The sequence below is a fragment of the Heterodontus francisci genome, chromosome 11 (genome assembly GCF_036365525.1).
Source record: "Heterodontus francisci isolate sHetFra1 chromosome 11, sHetFra1.hap1, whole genome shotgun sequence".
NCBI lineage: Eukaryota > Metazoa > Chordata > Chondrichthyes > Heterodontiformes > Heterodontidae > Heterodontus > Heterodontus francisci.
The window spans coordinates 19,750,300-19,770,104 of NC_090381.1; the positions used below are offsets into that span (position 1 = coordinate 19,750,300).

At 42.9% G+C, this 19,805-nt stretch overlaps 1 protein-coding gene across 3 annotated transcripts in view; it reads right to left on the reverse strand.

Moving 5' to 3' along the window:
- Window positions 1–19,805, reverse strand: part of farp2 (FERM, RhoGEF and pleckstrin domain protein 2) — a 208,108-nt gene that overhangs the window by 30,932 nt on the left and 157,371 nt on the right. For all 3 annotated transcript variants that reach the window (XM_068041747.1, XM_068041746.1, XM_068041748.1), the window contains exons 17-21: window positions 14,046–14,127; window positions 13,239–13,476; window positions 12,618–12,748; window positions 11,677–11,745; window positions 9,785–9,874 (exon numbers count right to left, since the gene is read on the reverse strand). In XM_068041747.1, the coding sequence (XP_067897848.1) occupies window positions 9,785–9,874; window positions 11,677–11,745; window positions 12,618–12,748; window positions 13,239–13,476; window positions 14,046–14,127 (610 nt within the window). The remainder of the gene's footprint in view (window positions 1–9,784; window positions 9,875–11,676; window positions 11,746–12,617; window positions 12,749–13,238; window positions 13,477–14,045; window positions 14,128–19,805) is intronic.

Genomic DNA, 19,805 nt, shown 5'->3' on the forward strand with positions numbered 1-19,805 from the left:
GACCTAAGAGAGATAAATCAGAGTATTTTCTAAATGGTGTGAAGCTAGGAACTGTGGCGAAGCAGAGAGATTTAGGGGTTCATGTACAAAAATCACTAAAAACTAGTGGACATGTACAAAAAAAATCAAAAAGGCTAATGGAATGTTGGCCTTTATCTCAAGGGGAGCTGGTGTATAAAGGGATGGAAGCTATGCTACAGTTGTATGGTTAGACCCATCTGGAGTACAGCATTTTGTTCTGGACATCACATCTCCAAGGATATATTGGCCTTGAAGGAGATGCACTGCAGATTGAACAGAATGATACCATGTTGGTAGGGTCAACACAGATATCATTTTCAGGGAACAATACAGAAAGAGGTTGAGTGAGCACAGATCTTGGTGTTAATGCACACAAATGACGAAAAATGACCAATATAGAGAAACTGTAGCTAAAGCTAACATGGCATTAGGTTGTATTAATAGAATCATTCAGTATAAATCAAAGAATACCATTCTGACACTGTACAGGTCACTGGACAGACCGCATCTAGAGTAGTGGGCTCAGTTTGGTCCCCTGACATGGTGACCTTGGAAAATGTCCAGAGGAGAGGTATGAGAATGATACCTAGCTTAAAAACCTCAGCTACTCAGATAGGCTCAAGGACCTTGGTCTATTTATTTTACAGAAGCATAGATTTAGATACATAGACTTGTACATAACGTTGGTTAGGCCGCATTTGGAGTACTGTGTGCAGTTCTGGTCGGCGCACTACAGGAAAGATGTGATTAAGCTAGAGATGGTGCAGAAAAGATTCACAAGGATGTTGCCTGGTTTGGAGGGCTTGAGTTTTCAAGAGAGACTGGATAGGCTGGGTCTGTTTTCCCTGGAGCCAAGGAGGCTGAGAGGGGACATGATACAGATGTATAAAATTATGAGAGGCATAGATAGGGTAGATAGCCAGAGTCTGTTTCCCATGGTAGGGGTGACTAAAACTAGAGGGCATAGATTTAAGGTGAGAGGGAGGAGGTGTAAAGGAGATCAAAGGGGTAAATTTTTCACACAAAGAATAGTGGGTATCTGGAATGAGCTGCCTGAGGAGGTGGTGGAGGCAGGAACAGTAGTAACATTTAAGAGGCATCTGGACAGGTACTTGAATGAGCAAGGCATAGAGAGATATGGAATTAATGTAGGCCGGTGGGATTAGTACAGATAGGCATTATGGTCGGCATGGACGCGGTGGGCCGAAGGGCCTGTTTCTATACTTTATGACTCTGACTCTAGATGCGACCTGATGGAGGGCTATAAAATAATTAAAAGATTGGATAGCATCCCTATTGATAGATTATTCTATCTTAACATATAGGAGAGGACCAGGGTAAACTAGTTTAAACTGTGCAAGAATAGGAATAGACTGGATGTTGGGTGGTGGTTCTTCTCCCAGGAGTAGCAAGCCTCTGGAATATATTACTGACTGCTGAGGTGGGCGCTGACTCTGCATTGCCTTCAAGAGGAAGTTTGGAAGTGTTTAGTCAGGATGCTCTGGCCATTGATGAGTCATTCAGCAAGCTTAGGGGTAGGTCGAAGACCAATTCAGCAGCACTAAGGGCAAGAAGATAAAGGCTGGTATTGATTCAGCTGGTTAAAAGGAAGATGGCTCGGGAAGAAACCAAATCAACAGGAGTAAGAGAAGGGGGAAGAGGGAGACCAATTGGGAGGATTAAGAGCAACATAATGCAAGCCTCCAGTTCAGCAGAGTTAAGGGTCAAAAGATAAAGAAAGAAGGATAAGAGGAAGACCAATTGGAAAAGGTTTGGAGCAATACAACAAAGGCACAGAGCAATCTGTCAAAACTAAGAACGAGGGCAAAGGAAGAGGCAATGAGAGGTTCAAAAGTATATTTATGTTTTGAATTAACAACATATCCAAAGAGTTTCTAATTTTGCATTCATTGTGCACAAAGGCGCTAAGTACAAGCAGGATTTACATTGAGCAGTTGTTGCCTAATTCAACAGCTGCTGTGAGAAGCAAGGGAATCCCATTCTCACAGAAGATCCTCATAAGTCAGTACTCACCGGAGGCTCCAGCACTATCAGCTGGCAAAAGTGCAAATACAAAGAAAGAAAACATAATGTACACTAGCATGAGGAGGTTGTTGCACAATTAATCTCTGCTAATAAAGGCTTGCATTGAGGATGAGCTAAATATTCACATTTTGCTGCTGATTTCAGTGATTTTCACAGACTTTGGTTTCCTGAATCATAAACTACTACAGAAGGCGGCCATTCGGTCCATCGAGTCTGTGCAGCTCTTTCAAAGAGTAATCCAGTTAGTCCCATGCCCCCACTCTTTCTATATATCCTTACAATTATTTCTCCTACATATATTGATATAATTTTTTTGAAGGCTACTACTGAATCTGTATCCACCGGCCTATCAGGCAGTGCATTCCAAATCCTAACCACACATTGCGTAAAGACGTTTTTCCTCATGTCGCCTCTGTTTCTTTTACCAGTCACCTTAAATCTGTGCCCTCTGGTTATTGACACTTCAGCCATTGGAAACAGTTTTTGTTCATTTATTCTATTTAAATTCATGATTTTAAAAGCCTCTATCAAATCTCCTCCGCACCCTCTCCAAAGCGTTTACGCCCTTCCTGAAGCAAGGTGCCTGGATTTGGACACAATACTCCAGCGGGGGCCAAACTAGTTTTTCATATATTTACCTGAAGGTACTGGTGACTGCTCTGCGAAGGACCATTTTCATTTTCAACTGCCAGCTGCCCTGTTTATGAGGCATCAGAGAAACAGTGGCTGTCGCTCAGATGCTCAAGGCCCACAGCATGTGGTTTTCAGGTGGGCCTGTAACTGTGCACCGAAGCAGATGGGAGGTTACCATGAAATGCAAACCAGATCTTAAGTTGGTTGTCAGCCCTCACTGATATCCCAGCTCCTGCTTTCACTGCTGACTTCCGGTTTGGCTCACTCCTGGAGTTTCAGCCCCTTGTTCAACGAGTTTTCCCGCTTACTCTCAACAAGCCAATAACCAGAGGGCAACTTGTTGATTGTATACTAACCTGAAAATATTTTAGGCCAAGGTTTTGGGAGGCTGAAGCAGATGCATTCCTAACTTTGCACCCATTTTGACTGGATGTTTATGACTGACACGCCACCACCATCCCCCTCCACCCCCCACCCCCACCAAACTCCAGGGCTAGTATTTAATGCCACCTCCTCCCCCACCCTGGGAGTGGGCTAGGAGGCAGGGGCTTGTGTCAAATTATGTGGTAGGCAGGAGGGGAGTCGTCCCCATCGCCTACCTGCCCTCTAGCTATTTTACCAGCGGCAGGAGAGATAGCAGGCAGTACGCTGCCCTTAGGCCAATTGATGCCCTTAAGTGGCCAATTAATTGCCACTTAAGGGCCTCTTCCCACTGCTATTGGTATTTTATCAGCAGCGGATGGGCACTTCGGCATCTAAGAAGGCCACCTAGTATAACCTGGCAGCCTCCTTGTTAGCTGGGGGCCCATCCTGATCGGGCATGCTGTGCCCCACAGAGGGCCCCCCTAGCACCACTCCCGCTAAAACAACACCCCTGCCCTACACTGACAACATCCCACTGGCCGGCGCCTAGCTGATTGTCCCCAGCGAGGCCCGACCTCACTTACCTTATTGCGTGAAGGAATTGGCCATATAAAGTTAAAAGTGTTATTTTCCTACGTATGAGGGATTAAAAATTTTTTAAAAAGGATCATCTTCCTGAAAGGTTAAAAAAGGATATGAACCTCTCAGTGAAAAAGCTTGCCTCATCGTACAACCATAAAGGCAGCTTCTGATAAAGAGGATTCGTTCCCTAATGCCACAAACCTCACATACGGTAAAACATTGATAATATAGTTTTCAAAACTATCACAAAAGCTCCCACAGTGTAATAGTTAATAAGATAGTTCGATGCTGAAAGCCATAAACACAGTCAACTGAATTTTTGAAAAGCTAACCAAACCCTCAAACTGAACTATAATCTTGAAAAGCAGTTAAGTAACTAATGAAAGATTGACCACCACAAGGCTCACAGCTTGGCTTTCTTGGAAATTGAAGAGGCTTAGACCTTATGTAAAAATTAATAGTTATACATCCTTATTTGGGAAATAAAAGGGGACAAACTTAATTACAGTTGAGATTATACCCCATACTTAAGAAATTAGTTATACAACTTGAAACAAATATTGGAAGCACACATTGGATTTTGAGATTTCTGGACATCTTTCATGGTAAAGGTACTGCGATTGGAATGAGGCGATGATCGTTCTCCTCTTAATGGGAACAGCGGTATTTCGCTAATTCTGCAGTCTTCTACTCGGGGATTTAAGGTAGAACACCGGCCCCGACACAGAGCACAGGAATTCCCTGTCGGTGGAAATGAATTTAGCAGGTTAGCATTACATTGGATTTCATTCATTTGCAGACAGACCCGCACTTGGTGGCTTCGTGAAGACATACCAGTGGAATATTTCTATGATGATTCAGCACTTAACATCTGTGGTGTGACTTTCTCAAAAAGGTCATTAGTTGCTATGTGTCTATTGTCATTGTTGTCCATGCACGAGCGCGGATCCCTCTCCTCGGGCGCGGATCCCTCTTCACAGTCACTGGTTCCAGATTTAACAATTCCGGCCCTGTTTAACCTGTCACTGTGGCGTGCACTCCTGGCCAATGCAACATCAACACAGGAGATTCCAGTGTTCTCTTGTACAACTGATCCTCTTTGCTCGTCTGTAATTGTTAAATGATGTCCATCACTGCAGCAACCTGACCAGAACCCCATGATTTTGACTCCACTCACTGCCACTACTAACTATCCATTGACCTTATGCTTCTTTCAGAGGTACAGTCGGGTCCTTCACAATCTCACCCATTTGAACTCACTCCTGACCAGCGCTGACTCCACACCCACATCCTGCCTTGAGTGCATCCTATTCTGCCTGCTCAGCCACTAATGCGATTCCCAATCATCTCTGCCCACCTGTCAAAGGCTTCTCGTCTGAACCACTCACCTGCCCAGGTTGTTCCCTTTCTAGCTGCTAAGTGCTTCGCAGCAGGTCTGACCTCAGTGATAACCAGCTTCCCTTCTCAGCCACTCCCACACCCCATGTTTTTGATAGCTCGCGCCTCTGTCCATCCTAAGGCTTTTGTGAACCTGCTCTCCTCCCTCACCAAATGTTTCCCGCCCCTCCAGTTTGTGACCCACTTGAGCTCAAGTGCTCCTGATTCGCCAAGATTTGAACAAGAAAAGCAACTGAAAATGACAACTGTTATGAGAAATGGGCATAGCATATTAAGGAGGAGTGTGAAAAGGTGTGTATGGTGAAGGATGCAAAGAAGCACAGTGATGGGGAGTGAGAGGAGAAAGGTGAATGAGCAAGAGATAAAAGATGAAAGGAAGAGAGTGAAAAAGAGTGTAAGATGAAGGAAGGTAAAAGGGAGTGAGAATAGGAGAGAAAGGGAGTGAGAAGGAGGAGAAGGAGAAGAGGGAAAGGGAGGGAAAGAAGGAGCAAATAAATTTGTAAACAATAGTTTTAAAGCAGACAGTGGAAAGAACCCATAGGGTGTTAACTGCAGTTCAGTCTTATTATGGATGCGTTATATTGATTTTCAAATTGAATTCTGGAAATGAGCTTGCTGTTTCTATGTTAAGTCCATTTTTTGCAGCTTACTGGCAGATTCGTAGCATCGTGTCATGAGTGATGAACACCTCGAATCTGCTTCAGTAAACATTACATAAGAAATAGGAGCAGGAGCGGACCATACAGCTCCTTAAGCCTGCTCCACCATTCAGTAAAATCATGGCTGAACCTCTATATCAACTCCACTTTCCCGCTCTATCCCCATATCCCGCAATTCCCAGAGTCCAAAAAGCTATTGATCTCAGTCTTAAATATACTCAATAAGTGACCGCCCACACCCCTTTGGGGTAGAGAATCTCAACAATTCACAACCCTCTGAGTGAAGAAATTTCTCCTAATCTCATTCCTAAATAACCATTCCCTTATCTAGAGACTATGACCCCTACATCTGGACTCTCCAGCCAGAGGAAACATCTACCTCATCAAGCTCTCTATGGTTAATCACTGCAGTACTGACATGAGAGAACTTTGGCTATGAATGGAGATATTTTATGTGGGAAGGAAACAGCAAGCAAATACCTGCGCCAACCTGTGCAGGCAGCAACAAACCATTAAGGGCTTCACACAAGAAGGTTTGTAGGTAAACCAGAATGGTGTCGTAATTTGTGGTAAAAGAGTCAAACTTCAACCATTGCTCCCAGGGAAGCCTGTCTATCACAACACCCTGATACGCACTAGCACAGCTACATTTTGAAGCATTTTCTTAGCGAAGCTCCTCAGGGAGAACAAGGTGAGGGAGAGTGTTGCTCGCTGCTCTAGCCAACTGCCCGTCAGTGCTCTGTTACAATTCCTGTCACTACTTGCACTCTGGGACTTTGCCATCAAACTAGATTTCTCAATAAAAGAAAAATAGACAAAGATTTAATGCAAGAATTTCATCTGCCATGTTTCTGCCTATTTCACCAGTCTGTCTTCATCCTCTTTAAGTCTATACTATCTTCCTCACTATTTATTACACTTCCAAGTTTCATGTCACTTACAAATTTTGACATTCTGCTCTGTATCCCCAAGTCCAAGTCATTAATGTATATCAAAAACTGTAGTGGTTCTAATACTGAATCCTGGGGCCATCACTGTATATCACCCTCCAGTTCAATAACAGCCATTCACCATAACTCTTTATCTTCTATCTCTTAGCCAATATTGTATCCATGTTGCTACTGCCCCTTTTACCCTTTGGGCTTCAATTTTGCTAACAAGCTTAATATGTGTTACTTTATCAAACACCTTTTGAAAGTGTCACAGAACTGTAATTATGTTCTCCTCCAATTAAAAACAGTGAGTGCCTTTAAGACTCTGTTTGAAAACAGTGTGCTTTTAAGACTGAGCAGTGTGCCAGCTGCACCTGGCCCGAGGTCACATGGTATAATGTTTCAATTTGACTGTGTGTAAAAATTGGCAAAAACTAGTATGAACCAGATTCTCCAGCAAGGCGTGCTACTGAAGAAAAGAGCTGTCCACTCTCTCAGCAGAAATTCTACAAGGAGCTACAGGTCAAGTTAATTGCCTAAAGGAGAAAAAAAAGCCTTTTGTTTTTGTAGAGACCATTTGTATTGCTGAAGGTAGCAAAACTCATTTTCTTTACTTCCAAGCCAAGAAGCCTTTGCTTCAAGATTGACTCTCTTTTGACTGATTGTATTTTCTGGAATTTGCAGTAAAGTTTCAACCGACAGACCGTTGGATTTAAAATTCAAGTTGACCTATTTCTGTGCTCATCATTGAAAGGACTGTTTGATGCCGACTGCAGCCGAAGTGTTTTGAATGCCTATCAAGAACAGACTATTTCATCAAATCTGCGTGGATACTTCGAGTAACATTTGATTATTTCCGCATTAGAATACCTCATCCATCAGGAATGTAATACACAAAGACTTATTTATTTATTTATTCTTAAGAAATAGCTAATTTTTTAAAATACCACTTTTAAAACTGGTTAACTGTCAGTTTTTTGAATGTATGCGTGTGAATGGGGGAGTTAGATTAAAATAAGAAGTTATAAGGTCTTTAGACATAGGTTTATCGTAATAGTGTTTAAGATTTAGTTTTAATAAATAGTTAATTTGTTGTTGTCTAAAGATACCTGGTTCGGTCTGTTTTATTCTGGGGTTACTAGAGTATTTAATTTGGCTGTTTTCCGGTTGGGTGGGAAAACTTTAATATTATGCTGTGACCTGTGGAGTGGTGGGACTGAATTGACAGTGTGTTGCTCCCACCTCGGTTGTAACAAAAGTCCACGTACACAACATCAACTGTACTGCCCTCACCATCCTCTCTGTTAGCTTATCAAATAACTCAAGTTAGTCAAACACAATTTGCCCTTAACAAATCCATGCTTGTCCAAGTGGCTGTTAATTTTCTCCGGGATTATTGTTTCTGAAAGGTTCCCCGCCACCGACGTAAAACCTACTGGACTGTAATTATCAGGTTTATCCTTCTCCACTTTTTTGAACAAAGATGTAACATTGGCAATCCTCCTGTCCTCTGGCATCAATCCTGTATCTCAGGAGAATTGGAAGATTATGGCCAGTACCTCTATAATTTCCACCCTTATTTCCCTCAGCATCCTCAGATGTATCCCATCTGGGCCTGGTGACTTAACCACTTTAAGTATAGTCAGGCTTTCTAGTACCTCCTCTTTATTTTTTAATCTCATCCAGTGTTGCAACTATCTCGTTTACTATAATTTTGGCAAAGTTCTCTTCCCTGTTAAACACTGATGCAAAGTACTCATTTACTAACTCAACCATACCTTCTGTCGCCATCAATAAAACTCCATTTTGGTCCCTAATCAGCCCCACCACTCCTCTGGCAATCCTTTTACTGGGAATATGCTATAGAAGACCTTAGCCTTCCTTTTTATGTTAGCAGCCAACATATTCTAGTACTGTCTCTTTGCCACTCTTATTTCCTTTCTCATTTCTCTGCTGTACTTTTTATATTTAGCCTGATTCTTCCATGTATTATCAAGCTAACAGCTGTCAGATGCCCCTTTTTCTGTTTCATTCTACTCTTTAACTCCTTTGTGATGCAGGGAGCTCTGACTTTGGTTACCCTCCCTTTCCCCCTTGTGGGAAAGTACTTAGTCTGTACTCAAATCATCTCTTCTTTATAGGCCTCCCATTACTCCATTATCCAGCATTCTGATTTTTACGGTCCTGTAAAGAAAGCCGGGGTATCAGCAACTGTATTTTCTCTTACAGTTTATGACATACACCAGGGTTTCATAGAACTTGTACACTAATGTTAGGTACATGTGTCTTTGTTTATACAAGAGAACAGCTTAACATACCAAGAATTACTAGCAGCACAACCTACTTGGTTTCTTTTGGTCTTTAAGTTAAGCCAGGTGTTAAAAGGTGCTGGGTATGCATTTCACCCTTTTTTGTTGCAGGTGCTCTAACAGCGACAAGGAATTCAAGTCCAACTAAGACCTGAATCCTGCTCCCTAACTGAACACCCTCACTCTCCAGGACAGAGCACAAGAAAAAGCTAGTCGCCATACTCTCTGCCCCTGCAGGCTCCAAGCTCTCACCCTCTGTTATAACCTTACTTATCTTTTTCTATTTTAGCAATATGATGTTGAATGTTTTCTCTTTGCTTCCTCCTAACTAACATGTTGTTCTACAGCTTTTTTCCTTCACTCATCCCCTGAGATTCTTTTCAAAAATGTCAGAATTGTGGAACTCTGCCATCCTACTCTATCGCCCTACCTGAAAGCACAGGTTTTTGAAAGACACACTCAGTGTAACCTAGTCCTTACTTCCTAATTTAGTTCATCTTCTGTCCTACGCTACCCAATGTTGGTGCCTTGCACAGTAGGACTTTGTCATCAACCTAGACTTCTCAATGAAAGACAGACAGACAGGGTCAGACACGGATAGATAGTACAGGACAATCAAAATCTCCACAGACACAAACAACAGGCAACACAGATTGTTGGTTCCTGTACACAATTCCCAGCAGCTTCATTTACAAAGAGCTTTTTATATTCTGAACATCACACTATTTTCTTAACATTTATTTTATCCTTGTAACAAAACTGCTGAAGAAATTGATCAACAGAGATTAATCAAAGCTAGGTCTAATGAAACCTCTGCAAAGCTTTCTCTCTGTATACTTACTATCATTCCGTATAGCGGCAGCTGGCCATGTACTTTAAATTGGTTGCTAGCTGTCACTCCTTTGCTTGTGTACAACAGCATGTCAGAAAACTAGGATAGATAACAAACTCAGTGAGTCATACAATGTGATCATCATTTAGAAAAAAATTACCAGATCAAGTTATCAAATTTAGCGATTCCACCAAACTGAAAAATGCCAAACTTTATAACGCAATCAACTGAAATTTCAAATAGCTTTAAAACACAATCAAACCAGAATATATCATAAAAAGAGAAAGCAGAGAGTAGTGGTGCATGGTTGCTTTTCAGACAGAAGGGAAGTATATACTTGTGTTCACCAGGAGTCAGTATTAGGATCACTGCTCTTTTTGATGCATATTAATGACCTGGACTTGGGTACACAGGCATAATTTAAAAGTTTGCAAGATGACACAAAACTCAAGAAATGTAGAAAACAATAGACTTCCAGAGGACATGGACAGACTGGTGAAATGCGCAGACACATGACAGATAAAATTTAACAGAGAGAAAATAAAATGATGCATTTTGGTAGGCAGTATGAGGAGAAGCAATACAAACTAAATGGTACAACTTTCAAGGGGGTGCAGGAATAGAGAGACCTTCGAGTGTATACATAAAATCTTTGGAGGTGGCAGGACAAGTTGAGAAGGCTGTTAAAAAGCATATGGGATCATTGGCTTTCTGAATGGAGAAATAGGGAACAAGGACAAAGAAGTTAGGCTAAACCTTTATAAAACATGGGTTAGGCCTCAGCTGGAGAATTTTGTTCATTTCTGGGCACTGCCCTTTAGGAAGGATGTCAAGGCCTTAGAAAGGATGCAGAAGAGATTTACTGGAATGGGATCAGGGATGAGGGACTTCAGTTATGTGGACAGACTGGAGAAGCTAGGGTTGTTCTCCTTACAGCATAGGAGGTTTGATGGAGGTGTTCAAGACCATGAACGGCTTTGAGAGAGTAAATAAGGAGCAACTGTTTCCAGTGGCAGAAGGGCCGGTAGCTGGAGGATGCAGATTTAAGCTGATTAGCAAAAGAACCACAGGCAGTATGAGGAAACTTTTTTATGCAGAGGGTTGTTGTGATTTGGAATGTACTGTCAGAAATGGTGGTGGAAGCAAATTCAACAGTAACATTCAAAAGCAAATTGGATAAATACTTGAAGGGAAGAAAATCACAGCATTATGGAAAGAGCAGGGGAGTATTTTACACTCCCATGTAATCAAAATACTCCATCCAATCAAAACACACTCAAACCGAACTACCATATCAAACCAAAATACCCCATTCAAACGGAAATCTCCCATTCAAAATGAAATATCCCATCAAACTGAACCACCCCATGAAACCAAAATATTCCATCAAACTGAACCACCATATCACAAACCAAAATATCCCTTCAAACTAAAATATCCCATCAAACCGAGCCACCATATCAAACCAAAATATCCCATTAAACTAAAATACCCAATTCAAAGTAAAATACAGTTACCTTTACAAAGAGCAGAACCAGTGGTGAGGGTTTGAGTGTGTTTTAATGTAAGTGTTATACAGACAGTAAGAGATCAGGTCCATGAAAAAATAGCCACCATTATATACGGTGGAATTAATTACCAACTTTGCAGGGTACTCAGGTGTTTAAGAGGTGAACACATACAGATGAACTGACAATGATAGATATAGTGCAAGAGAATGTAGCACATGTGGAAATAAAAAGATGTAAGAGAAGAGAGAAACAGGCACCTTTAAATACAGGGGAATCACAGTGAGAATCAAGGCCTCTCAGAGGGCCTGTTCCCTTTCAAACAGGAGAATCAGTGGTGAGAGACAGGGGTGGCTCCTTACATATGAGTTATTAGATAGTTGCAGCACTTACCAGGAAAAACATCCTCTGCTGCAGCCCTTTTTTGGTAAGTTTATAGAGACAGCCTTCCCGAATGAAGTCCTAATGAAATAGGAAGTAGAGGAATTTATAATTAAATCACCCAATGTGCATTCTCCACTTGAGTGATGACTGTGAAAGACATCTCAGCTGAATCCGATTGTTTCCTCCCACATCATACAGATATGTGACCATCCAGAAGGGGTGGGAACCCTTACTATTTCACTCCTTGGTGTCAGCCATAGCTCACTTGCCTCTGATTCAGACGGCCGTGGGTTCAAGTCCCACTCCAGAGACTTGAGCACAAAACTCCAGGCAGACACTCCAGTGCAGTACTGAGGGAGTGCTGCACTGTTGGATGTGCAGTCTTTTGAATGAGACGTTAAACTGAGGAACCGCCTGCTCTATCAAGTGGACATAAAAGATCCCATGGGACTATGATGAAGAGCAGAGAAGTTCTCTCCAGTGTCCGAACCAATATTTATCCCTCAATTGACATCACTAAAAACATATTATCTGATCATTATCACACTGCTGTTTGTGATAGCCAGTTATGTGCAAATTGGCTTCCACACTTCCTGCATTGCAACAGTACACTTCAAAAAGTATGCAATTGGCTTAGAAGCGCTTTGGGACATCCTGAGGTTGTGAAAGGCGCTATATAAATGCAAGTGTTTCTTTCTTTTATTTGACTCTGCAGTATAAGATGAGAGAGAAGCCAAATCACTTGGGCCACAGGCAAGTCAACAGCAATGGCATGCGTCACCACCAGTGACAAGAGAATATTCTGCTGCACTCCTCTACCCTCCAAAGTAAGGAGCAACATGTGATAGTGCAACAGGTCAAACACCAGCCAGGCAAGGAGCAAACCTGTTTGATTTATGCCTAAAATCCAGAAAAATAAAAGGCAAGCACTCCACATTTCCTGGACTTACCCTTCCTGGTAGAATCAAATTGTCAACGCCAATAAGGTCCCGTTGCAGCTCCGTGAGCTTCTGAAAATTCTCCAGCCTGATTAAACTATTGTGTAGCTGAGTGCTCATCTCTCTGACCTCCTTCAGGGCATCTGCACATAGAAACCAGCAGCAAAATCTGTGAAACAGCCACGAAACCCATGTCTGATATATACCATAGCAATCAATACTCCTTGACTGACTACAGCAGCCTGTGACTCATAGGGGACCTCATCAAGGGGATTCAATACACGGTTACGTACTACACACAGCTGCCAGGACTGGCTTTGTCACCTCCCAGTAGCAGAATTACACCTACATCTCCCAAACCCTCACATGCTCTGGGTAGAATGATTCAAGGCTATTCAGTTACTGAGATATGGCTGGTACTGTGTCCCAAAAGCACTGGGCTCACCACACTTTAGCCCACACTGCAAATACGACTTCTGTGGCACCATGAAGCCTCAGTCTTGGAGCACGCTGCAGCCCAAGTTGAGTCCTTGAAAGACCCCGTGGCTCCTTCATTCCCTCTTTTAACACCAGTCCAGCCCCAAGACATGGCACGAGGGCATGTATGGTATTATCTAACACACTGATACTGACCTCTGCAGTCTCTGTAATCTCGATGGTCAGGACGATAATGCTTGCAGAGTCTTTCCAAGATGAGTTTGTAGTGCATCAGCCTCTGGATGGGCTTCAGCAGGAATGTGTTCAGGGGGAGGTAACAAACCTTCTGCAGCTCAAACTCTTTGTAAACACCTTCCAGTTTCTTTGAGCGCTTGGTGGCTTTCTCCAGTTCTGTTAGAACCTCATCATGCTTCTGTAGGTAGCTGGCAAACTCCTGAAGTTAAAAACATTGTAAGTTATTAGTGTGGTTAATTTTGCAGAAGCTCCTGGTGATGGTGGGCTTTTGCCATGCGTGACCCTAATTGAGTAGAGTAAGGAGCTTGACTACCAGAGCTCTTCTGACAGCTCAGGGAGTAAGTCCACTGCCCATTCTGGTACTGAAGCACATAAACCAGGAAGATCCAACGCCCAGTTTGCGCTGAGTTCTATAATTGGCCTCAGTACCTTCTGCAGGGTGGATGGTGCAGGAAATTAGCCAGTGTTCCTGCTCCTTGCTAGTGTTCAGTGATCACTGTGGGACAAGGCCTGCATGGATGGCTGCTAAGGATGGGGTCAGGGACACCCCTATGATTGAACAGCAGCTCACACACAGACATGGTCACTGGATAAGGGCAGCCTGTCGTCTTGAGACTATATTCCAGGACAAGTCAGTACCTTCATGAAAGGGAGAGAGAAAGCGAGCAAAGCTTCGCTAAGGTTGGTAGGAAGGACCATCTGCTGCTGTTAGTCTCCCACCACAGCACAGCTAACATTGTGGAAACAGTAAATCATGATGTAACGCACCTTGAGAACACACATATTCCGAAGCATGACATCACCGATTCTCTGATAATCTCCTTTCACGTGTGCATTGGATCGTCCCTCCCTAAAAAGCAAACATACATAATGAATGGCACATGCAGAGGATGAGGTCATTGAGCAGCCCCTCCGCAATGAACCCCCTCCTGCATTGTGTCCAGTGATTCCTGGATTAAACCATCTCCTGAAAAGAAAGTTCAATGACTAACAATGGATTCAATCTTCGTTCTTTGGGGAGTACAATGAATTTTGGATTAAACCTTCCTGTACAGAATACAGCAACTCCTGGATTAAATATCTTCCTTAAGCAAGAGCCAGATGATTGCAAGGGCGCATTTACCACAACTGAAGTGGTTTCTCTTTGCACCAATTATAATGCAAATGTGATCTAAGTATGGAGTGATGCCTGGCCTAGCTTGACATCAGGGAGAAGCAGAGTTAGATTCCTTGGATGAATCAGGCCCAGACTCTGGATTTACAATTGGTGCATTTCGCTTGTAGTGTAAATGCACCCCGAGATTACAACATGAATAAACGTGAGAAAAACCATTCGGCCCAACTAAGGCTACCCAGCCAAATAAGAAAACACTACAGTGACCGCATGACAGCCCCATCCCATAGGCTCTTTCTGGCAGATTATTTCAAGTGTTAATTACTCTTTGTGAAGAAATGAGCGATTACCTTGGCAGTCTAAATCCCAAACACCACCCCCTACTCCCCAACCCCAACTTTATCTATTTCTGCATTATTCATAAAACATGTATGGTGCCCATTCTTTTTCAGATATTTGGTGCTTTACACACACATGCATTATATATCTGAATTCAATTCCATCTGTCACTCATTTAATTTACAAATTTTATTTAACTCCCATCTGTAATTCTATTGCTGCTTCCTTAACTCACCTCCCCTCCCTCTCCCCAAGTTCAGTACCTATGAGCATGACCACTTTCCAGGGTACAGGTCATTGATGAAAATTAGGTTCTAATATCGAATACCGAGATACCTTCCTTTCCTGACTCAGGCGTCACTCCCTAGCATAAAAACAAAAAGTGTTGGAAATACTCAGCTGGTCTGGCAGCATCTGTGAAAGGTCACAGACCAGAAATGTTAACTCTGCTCCTCTCTCTACAGATGCTGCCAGACCTGCAGAGTATTTCCAGCACTTTTGTTTTTTTTTTCAGATTTCCAGCATCTGCAGTATTTTGCTTTCATCACTCCCTAACAGATAGCCATTGTTACCTTCCAGCCAGATGCTTATCCATTTCCAGATTTACCTGGAAGTCCTGTTGCTTTGAACTTATACAGCAAACTTGAACAATGATTCTACCCAAATCATTAACCTGCCTTTCTTTCGAAACGTGTTGGTTATCCCACTGTATATTTCCAGTATTTCATTTGTGGTTCTTGTTTCAGATTTCCATCAATTGCGAGTTTCCTTTTTATCACAATCCATTTGACGTCTACATTGTCAAGTATGATCTACCCCTTCTGAAGCTATTGACTAGGTTATTTTTGTACAGAGATTACTGCTGATAATTGGTTGTTATTTCACTTGTTAACTGAAATAAAACTAATGGGACTCTCGTCTCCCAGGTTTGATTTGTCATCAAACATTCTCTAGTTAGACCTTATAGCAACTCCTGAATTAGATCCTCCAAGACAGACTGCCACAAATCCTGGATTAACTCTTGGATACACTGCAGCATTTCCTGTACTGAACACACTCCTATAGAATACAAAACCTCTAATAATTCTCCCTAGAAAAGGGTGCAGCACTTCCTGGATTCAGCTCTCTTTTTAAGAAAGAGTACAGTAACTTCTGGATGTAACCTTCCCCTAGGAACTAGAGCAAGACCTTTGTTAAATCTTCTCCTGGAGGACACTTCAATTCTTTGATTAATTCTCCCTGTCAAGTACAGAAAAACTCTATCCTAGGAGAAAGACAATCCACCCTGTAGGGTGCTCTTCATTCTTCAAAAGGGTATCCGAAAAGTAGAGACAAGGGAGAGAATCAAAAAGACACAGTCCCTTTAAGATGATTGGGGTACTAGTGACATTATAGCACTGCTTATCTCTGCTGCAATGAACCAGTGCCTTCCTGCAGCCTACAATGTTGACCTTTCTAACATGCCAGTAATTTGCCGTTTTGCTACTGCTGCAACATAGCAACGGTTAAGCTTAAGCAGGCTCCCTGAAGAAATGTTCTAAATCAATATTGATAAATAGACCCATTGAAGATATATGTTTTTCCAAATAAGTGTTGTGCACAAAGGCACAACATGAGTCAATGTGCGTTCTTTGAAATTGAAGTACTCCAGGACATTTCTCAGCAGACAAGTGCTGAAGTTGTTATTGATGGTACAATCCTGACTGTTCTGTGGTGTGGTTATTGAGCAGCACTGATAATGACCCACAAATACTTAGGGACATGTCGCCTGTTGGGAGAAGCATGCCAACAAAGTGTCATGCAGGCCCCCATCTGCCAAGAACAAGGCACATTAAAGTAAATTTCAAATTGTTGCTGGGAAGAAGAGAAGGCCTGTTACAAGGGGTTGCCAGGCCCCTGGCTGGAAACACATTTTTGCATACGAACAGACTGTTTTGGAACAAAGGAGCTATTCTCCTGCTCCAATAAAATCCACAAACAGACCTGGTCAAACCAGTTAGCCACATGACTAACCAGCTTGGCAGTCTGGGTTTTTTTTCTGAATTGTGCAGTTTTGAACTGAGAGCCGGCAGAAAGTTCTTTGCTCCTGGATTGAAAAGCCCTCTCCTGGCTGGCTCGCCACAGCCTCTCCTGTCTGCTCCCATCTCTTTCTCACAGAATTGCAAAAACCCACTGAAGACACATGAACCCCAAGAGAGAAAAGACTCCTTCAGCGAACAAGGTTTAAGAAGAATACTGGGCCCCAATGAAAAGCAAGATCCATCTACAATCAAGGACTCTATCGTGAGCTCAAAGAACCATAAAAACAACACTTCAGATAGTGCCTCAAACTTTTCCACTTAATTTTTCTTCTGCTCTTTCTGTCCAAGTTTAGAGAGGGAAGGTGAAAAAGTGACCAAGAGGGCAGGTTAAAGGAAATCTGGGAGGAAGCCCTGATGAAAACCCCTACTGTCCATTCAGCCAACCCCGTAAAATGCGAATAGTTAAACCCCACATCCTCCTATGTAAAAGCAGACTCTAGAAGCACCCCACCAGAGTTGATAACAGCATTTACAGGAACCTGCAGAGACAAAGACCGACCTCTAGGGGGCAGAGAAACTGTGAGGGTGATGTCTCACCTAGTCGAAGTGCCACAGGGGAGTGCAGTAGAGTCTGCATAAATACCTGCAGGCAGGCGTGTCCCAGAGAACAAAGGGGAGATTAACAAAGAATCCTCCCCCATAGTCAAAGAGAAAGGGAACCACCCATCCCCTGAAGTCAAGTCTTTGCATGACTCAGCAAAGCATTGAAAGTGAGTTCAGGATAGACCCGCCCATGACTGACTCTCTTGGAAAAAACTCCAATTTAGGGCTAATTAAATCTGACACTCCCCTCCACCCCCCAACCCACTTTGGCAGACCTCAACAGGACCAAAGACCCAGTGCAGTCATGGCAATGGGCAAACGGAAAAAAAACTTCCCCAAAAAACCACATGTTTACTGGGATGCCAAAAAGGGGGCAATTTTAGCAGCACTGGCACCAAGAGAAGACAGGCAATTTTGATAAGCTTTAGGATTTGTGAATAAATGGAAATGAATCAGAGAAACGCATGGTATTTTCCTGTATCTTATACATTTTCTCTCAACCCTTTAAATGAAATGCACCTTTTCTTAAATCACATTTCATTCCCCTGGGTGTGGAGGTGTGATGCGTGTGTCCACCTGCCAAGAATGAGGCACATTAATTTCGCCACATGAACATTAAATTTCAAATTGTTGCTGGGAAGAGGAGAAGGCCTGTTACAAGGGATTGCCAGGCCCCTGGCTGGAAAGACATTTTTGCATATTAATCGCGTTGGAGCAAAGGAGCTATTTCCTGCTCCAATACAATCCACAAACAGACCTGGTCAAACCAGTTAATCATATGACTAACCTGCTTGGCAGTCTGGGTTTTTTTCTGAATTGTACAGTTTTGAACTGAGAGCCGGCAGAAAGCTGTTTGCTCCTGGATTGAGAAGACCTTTTTAGAATTAGAACATTACAGCGCAGTACAGGCCCTTCGGCCCTCGATGTTGCGCCGACCTGTGAAACCATCTGACCTACACTATTCCATTTTCATCCATATGTCTATCCAATGCCCACTTAAATGCCCTTAAAGTTGGCGAGTCTACTACTGTTGCAGGTAGGGCGTTCCACGCCCCTACTACTCTCTGAGTAAAGAAACTACCTCTCACATCTGTCCTATATCTATCACCCCTCAACTTAAAGCTATGTCCCCTCGTGTTTGCCATCATCATCCGAGGAAAAAGACTCTCACTATCCACCCTATCTAACCCTCTGATTATCTTGTATGTCTCTATTAAGTCACCTCTCCTCCTCCTTCTCTCTAACGAAAACAACCCCAAGTCCCTCAGCCTTTCCTCGTAAGACCTTCCCTCCATACCAGGCAACATCCTAGTAAATCTTCTCTGCACCCTTTCCAAAGCTTCCACATCCTTCCTATAAAGCGGTGACCAGAACTGCACGCAATACTCAAGGTGCGGCCTCACCAGAGTTTTGTACAGCTGCATCATGACCTCGTCGCTCCGAAACTCGATCCCCCTACTAATAAAAGCTAACACACCATATGCCTTCTTAACAGCCCTATTAACCTGGGTAGCAACTTTCAGGGATTTATGTACCTGGACACCAAGATCTCTCTGCTCATCTACACTACCAAGAATCTTCCCATTAGCCCAGTACTCTGCATTGCTGTTACTCCTTCCAAAGTGAATCACCTCACACTTCTCCGCATTAAACTCCATTTGCCATCTCTCAGCCCAGCTCTGCAGCCTATCTATGTCCCTCTGTAACCTACAACACCCTTCGGCACTATCCACAACTCCACCGACCTTCGTGTCATCCGCAAATTTACTAACCCACCCTTCTACACCCTCATCCAGGTCATTTATAAAAATGACAAACAGCAGTGGCCCCAAAACAGAACCTTGCGGTACACCACTAGTAACTAAACTCCAGGATGAACATTTGCCATCAACCACCACCCTCTGTCTTCTTTCAGCTAGCCAATTTCTGATTCAAAGCTCTAAATCACCTTCAACCCCATACTTCCGTATTTTCTGCAATAGCCTACCGTGGGGAACCTTATCAAACGCCTTACTGAAATCCATATAGACCACATCCACGGCTTTACCCCCATCCACCTGTTTGGTCACCTTCTCGAAAAACTCAATAAGGTTTGTGAGGCACGACCTACCTTTCACAAAACCGTGCTGACTATCGCAAATGAACTTATTCTTTTCAAGATGATTATAAATCCTATCTCTTATAACCTTTTCCAACATTTTACCCACAACCGAAGTAAGGCTCACAGGTCTATAATTACCAGGGCTGTCTCTACTCCCCTTCTTGAACAAGGGGACAACATTTGCTATCCTCCAGTCTTCCGGCACTACTCCTGTCGACAATGACGACATAAAGATCAACGACAACGGCTCTGCAATCTCCTCCCTGGCTTCCCAGAGAATCCTAGGATAAATCCCATCTGGCCCAGGGGACTTATCTATTTTCACACTTTCCAAAATTGCTAACACCTCC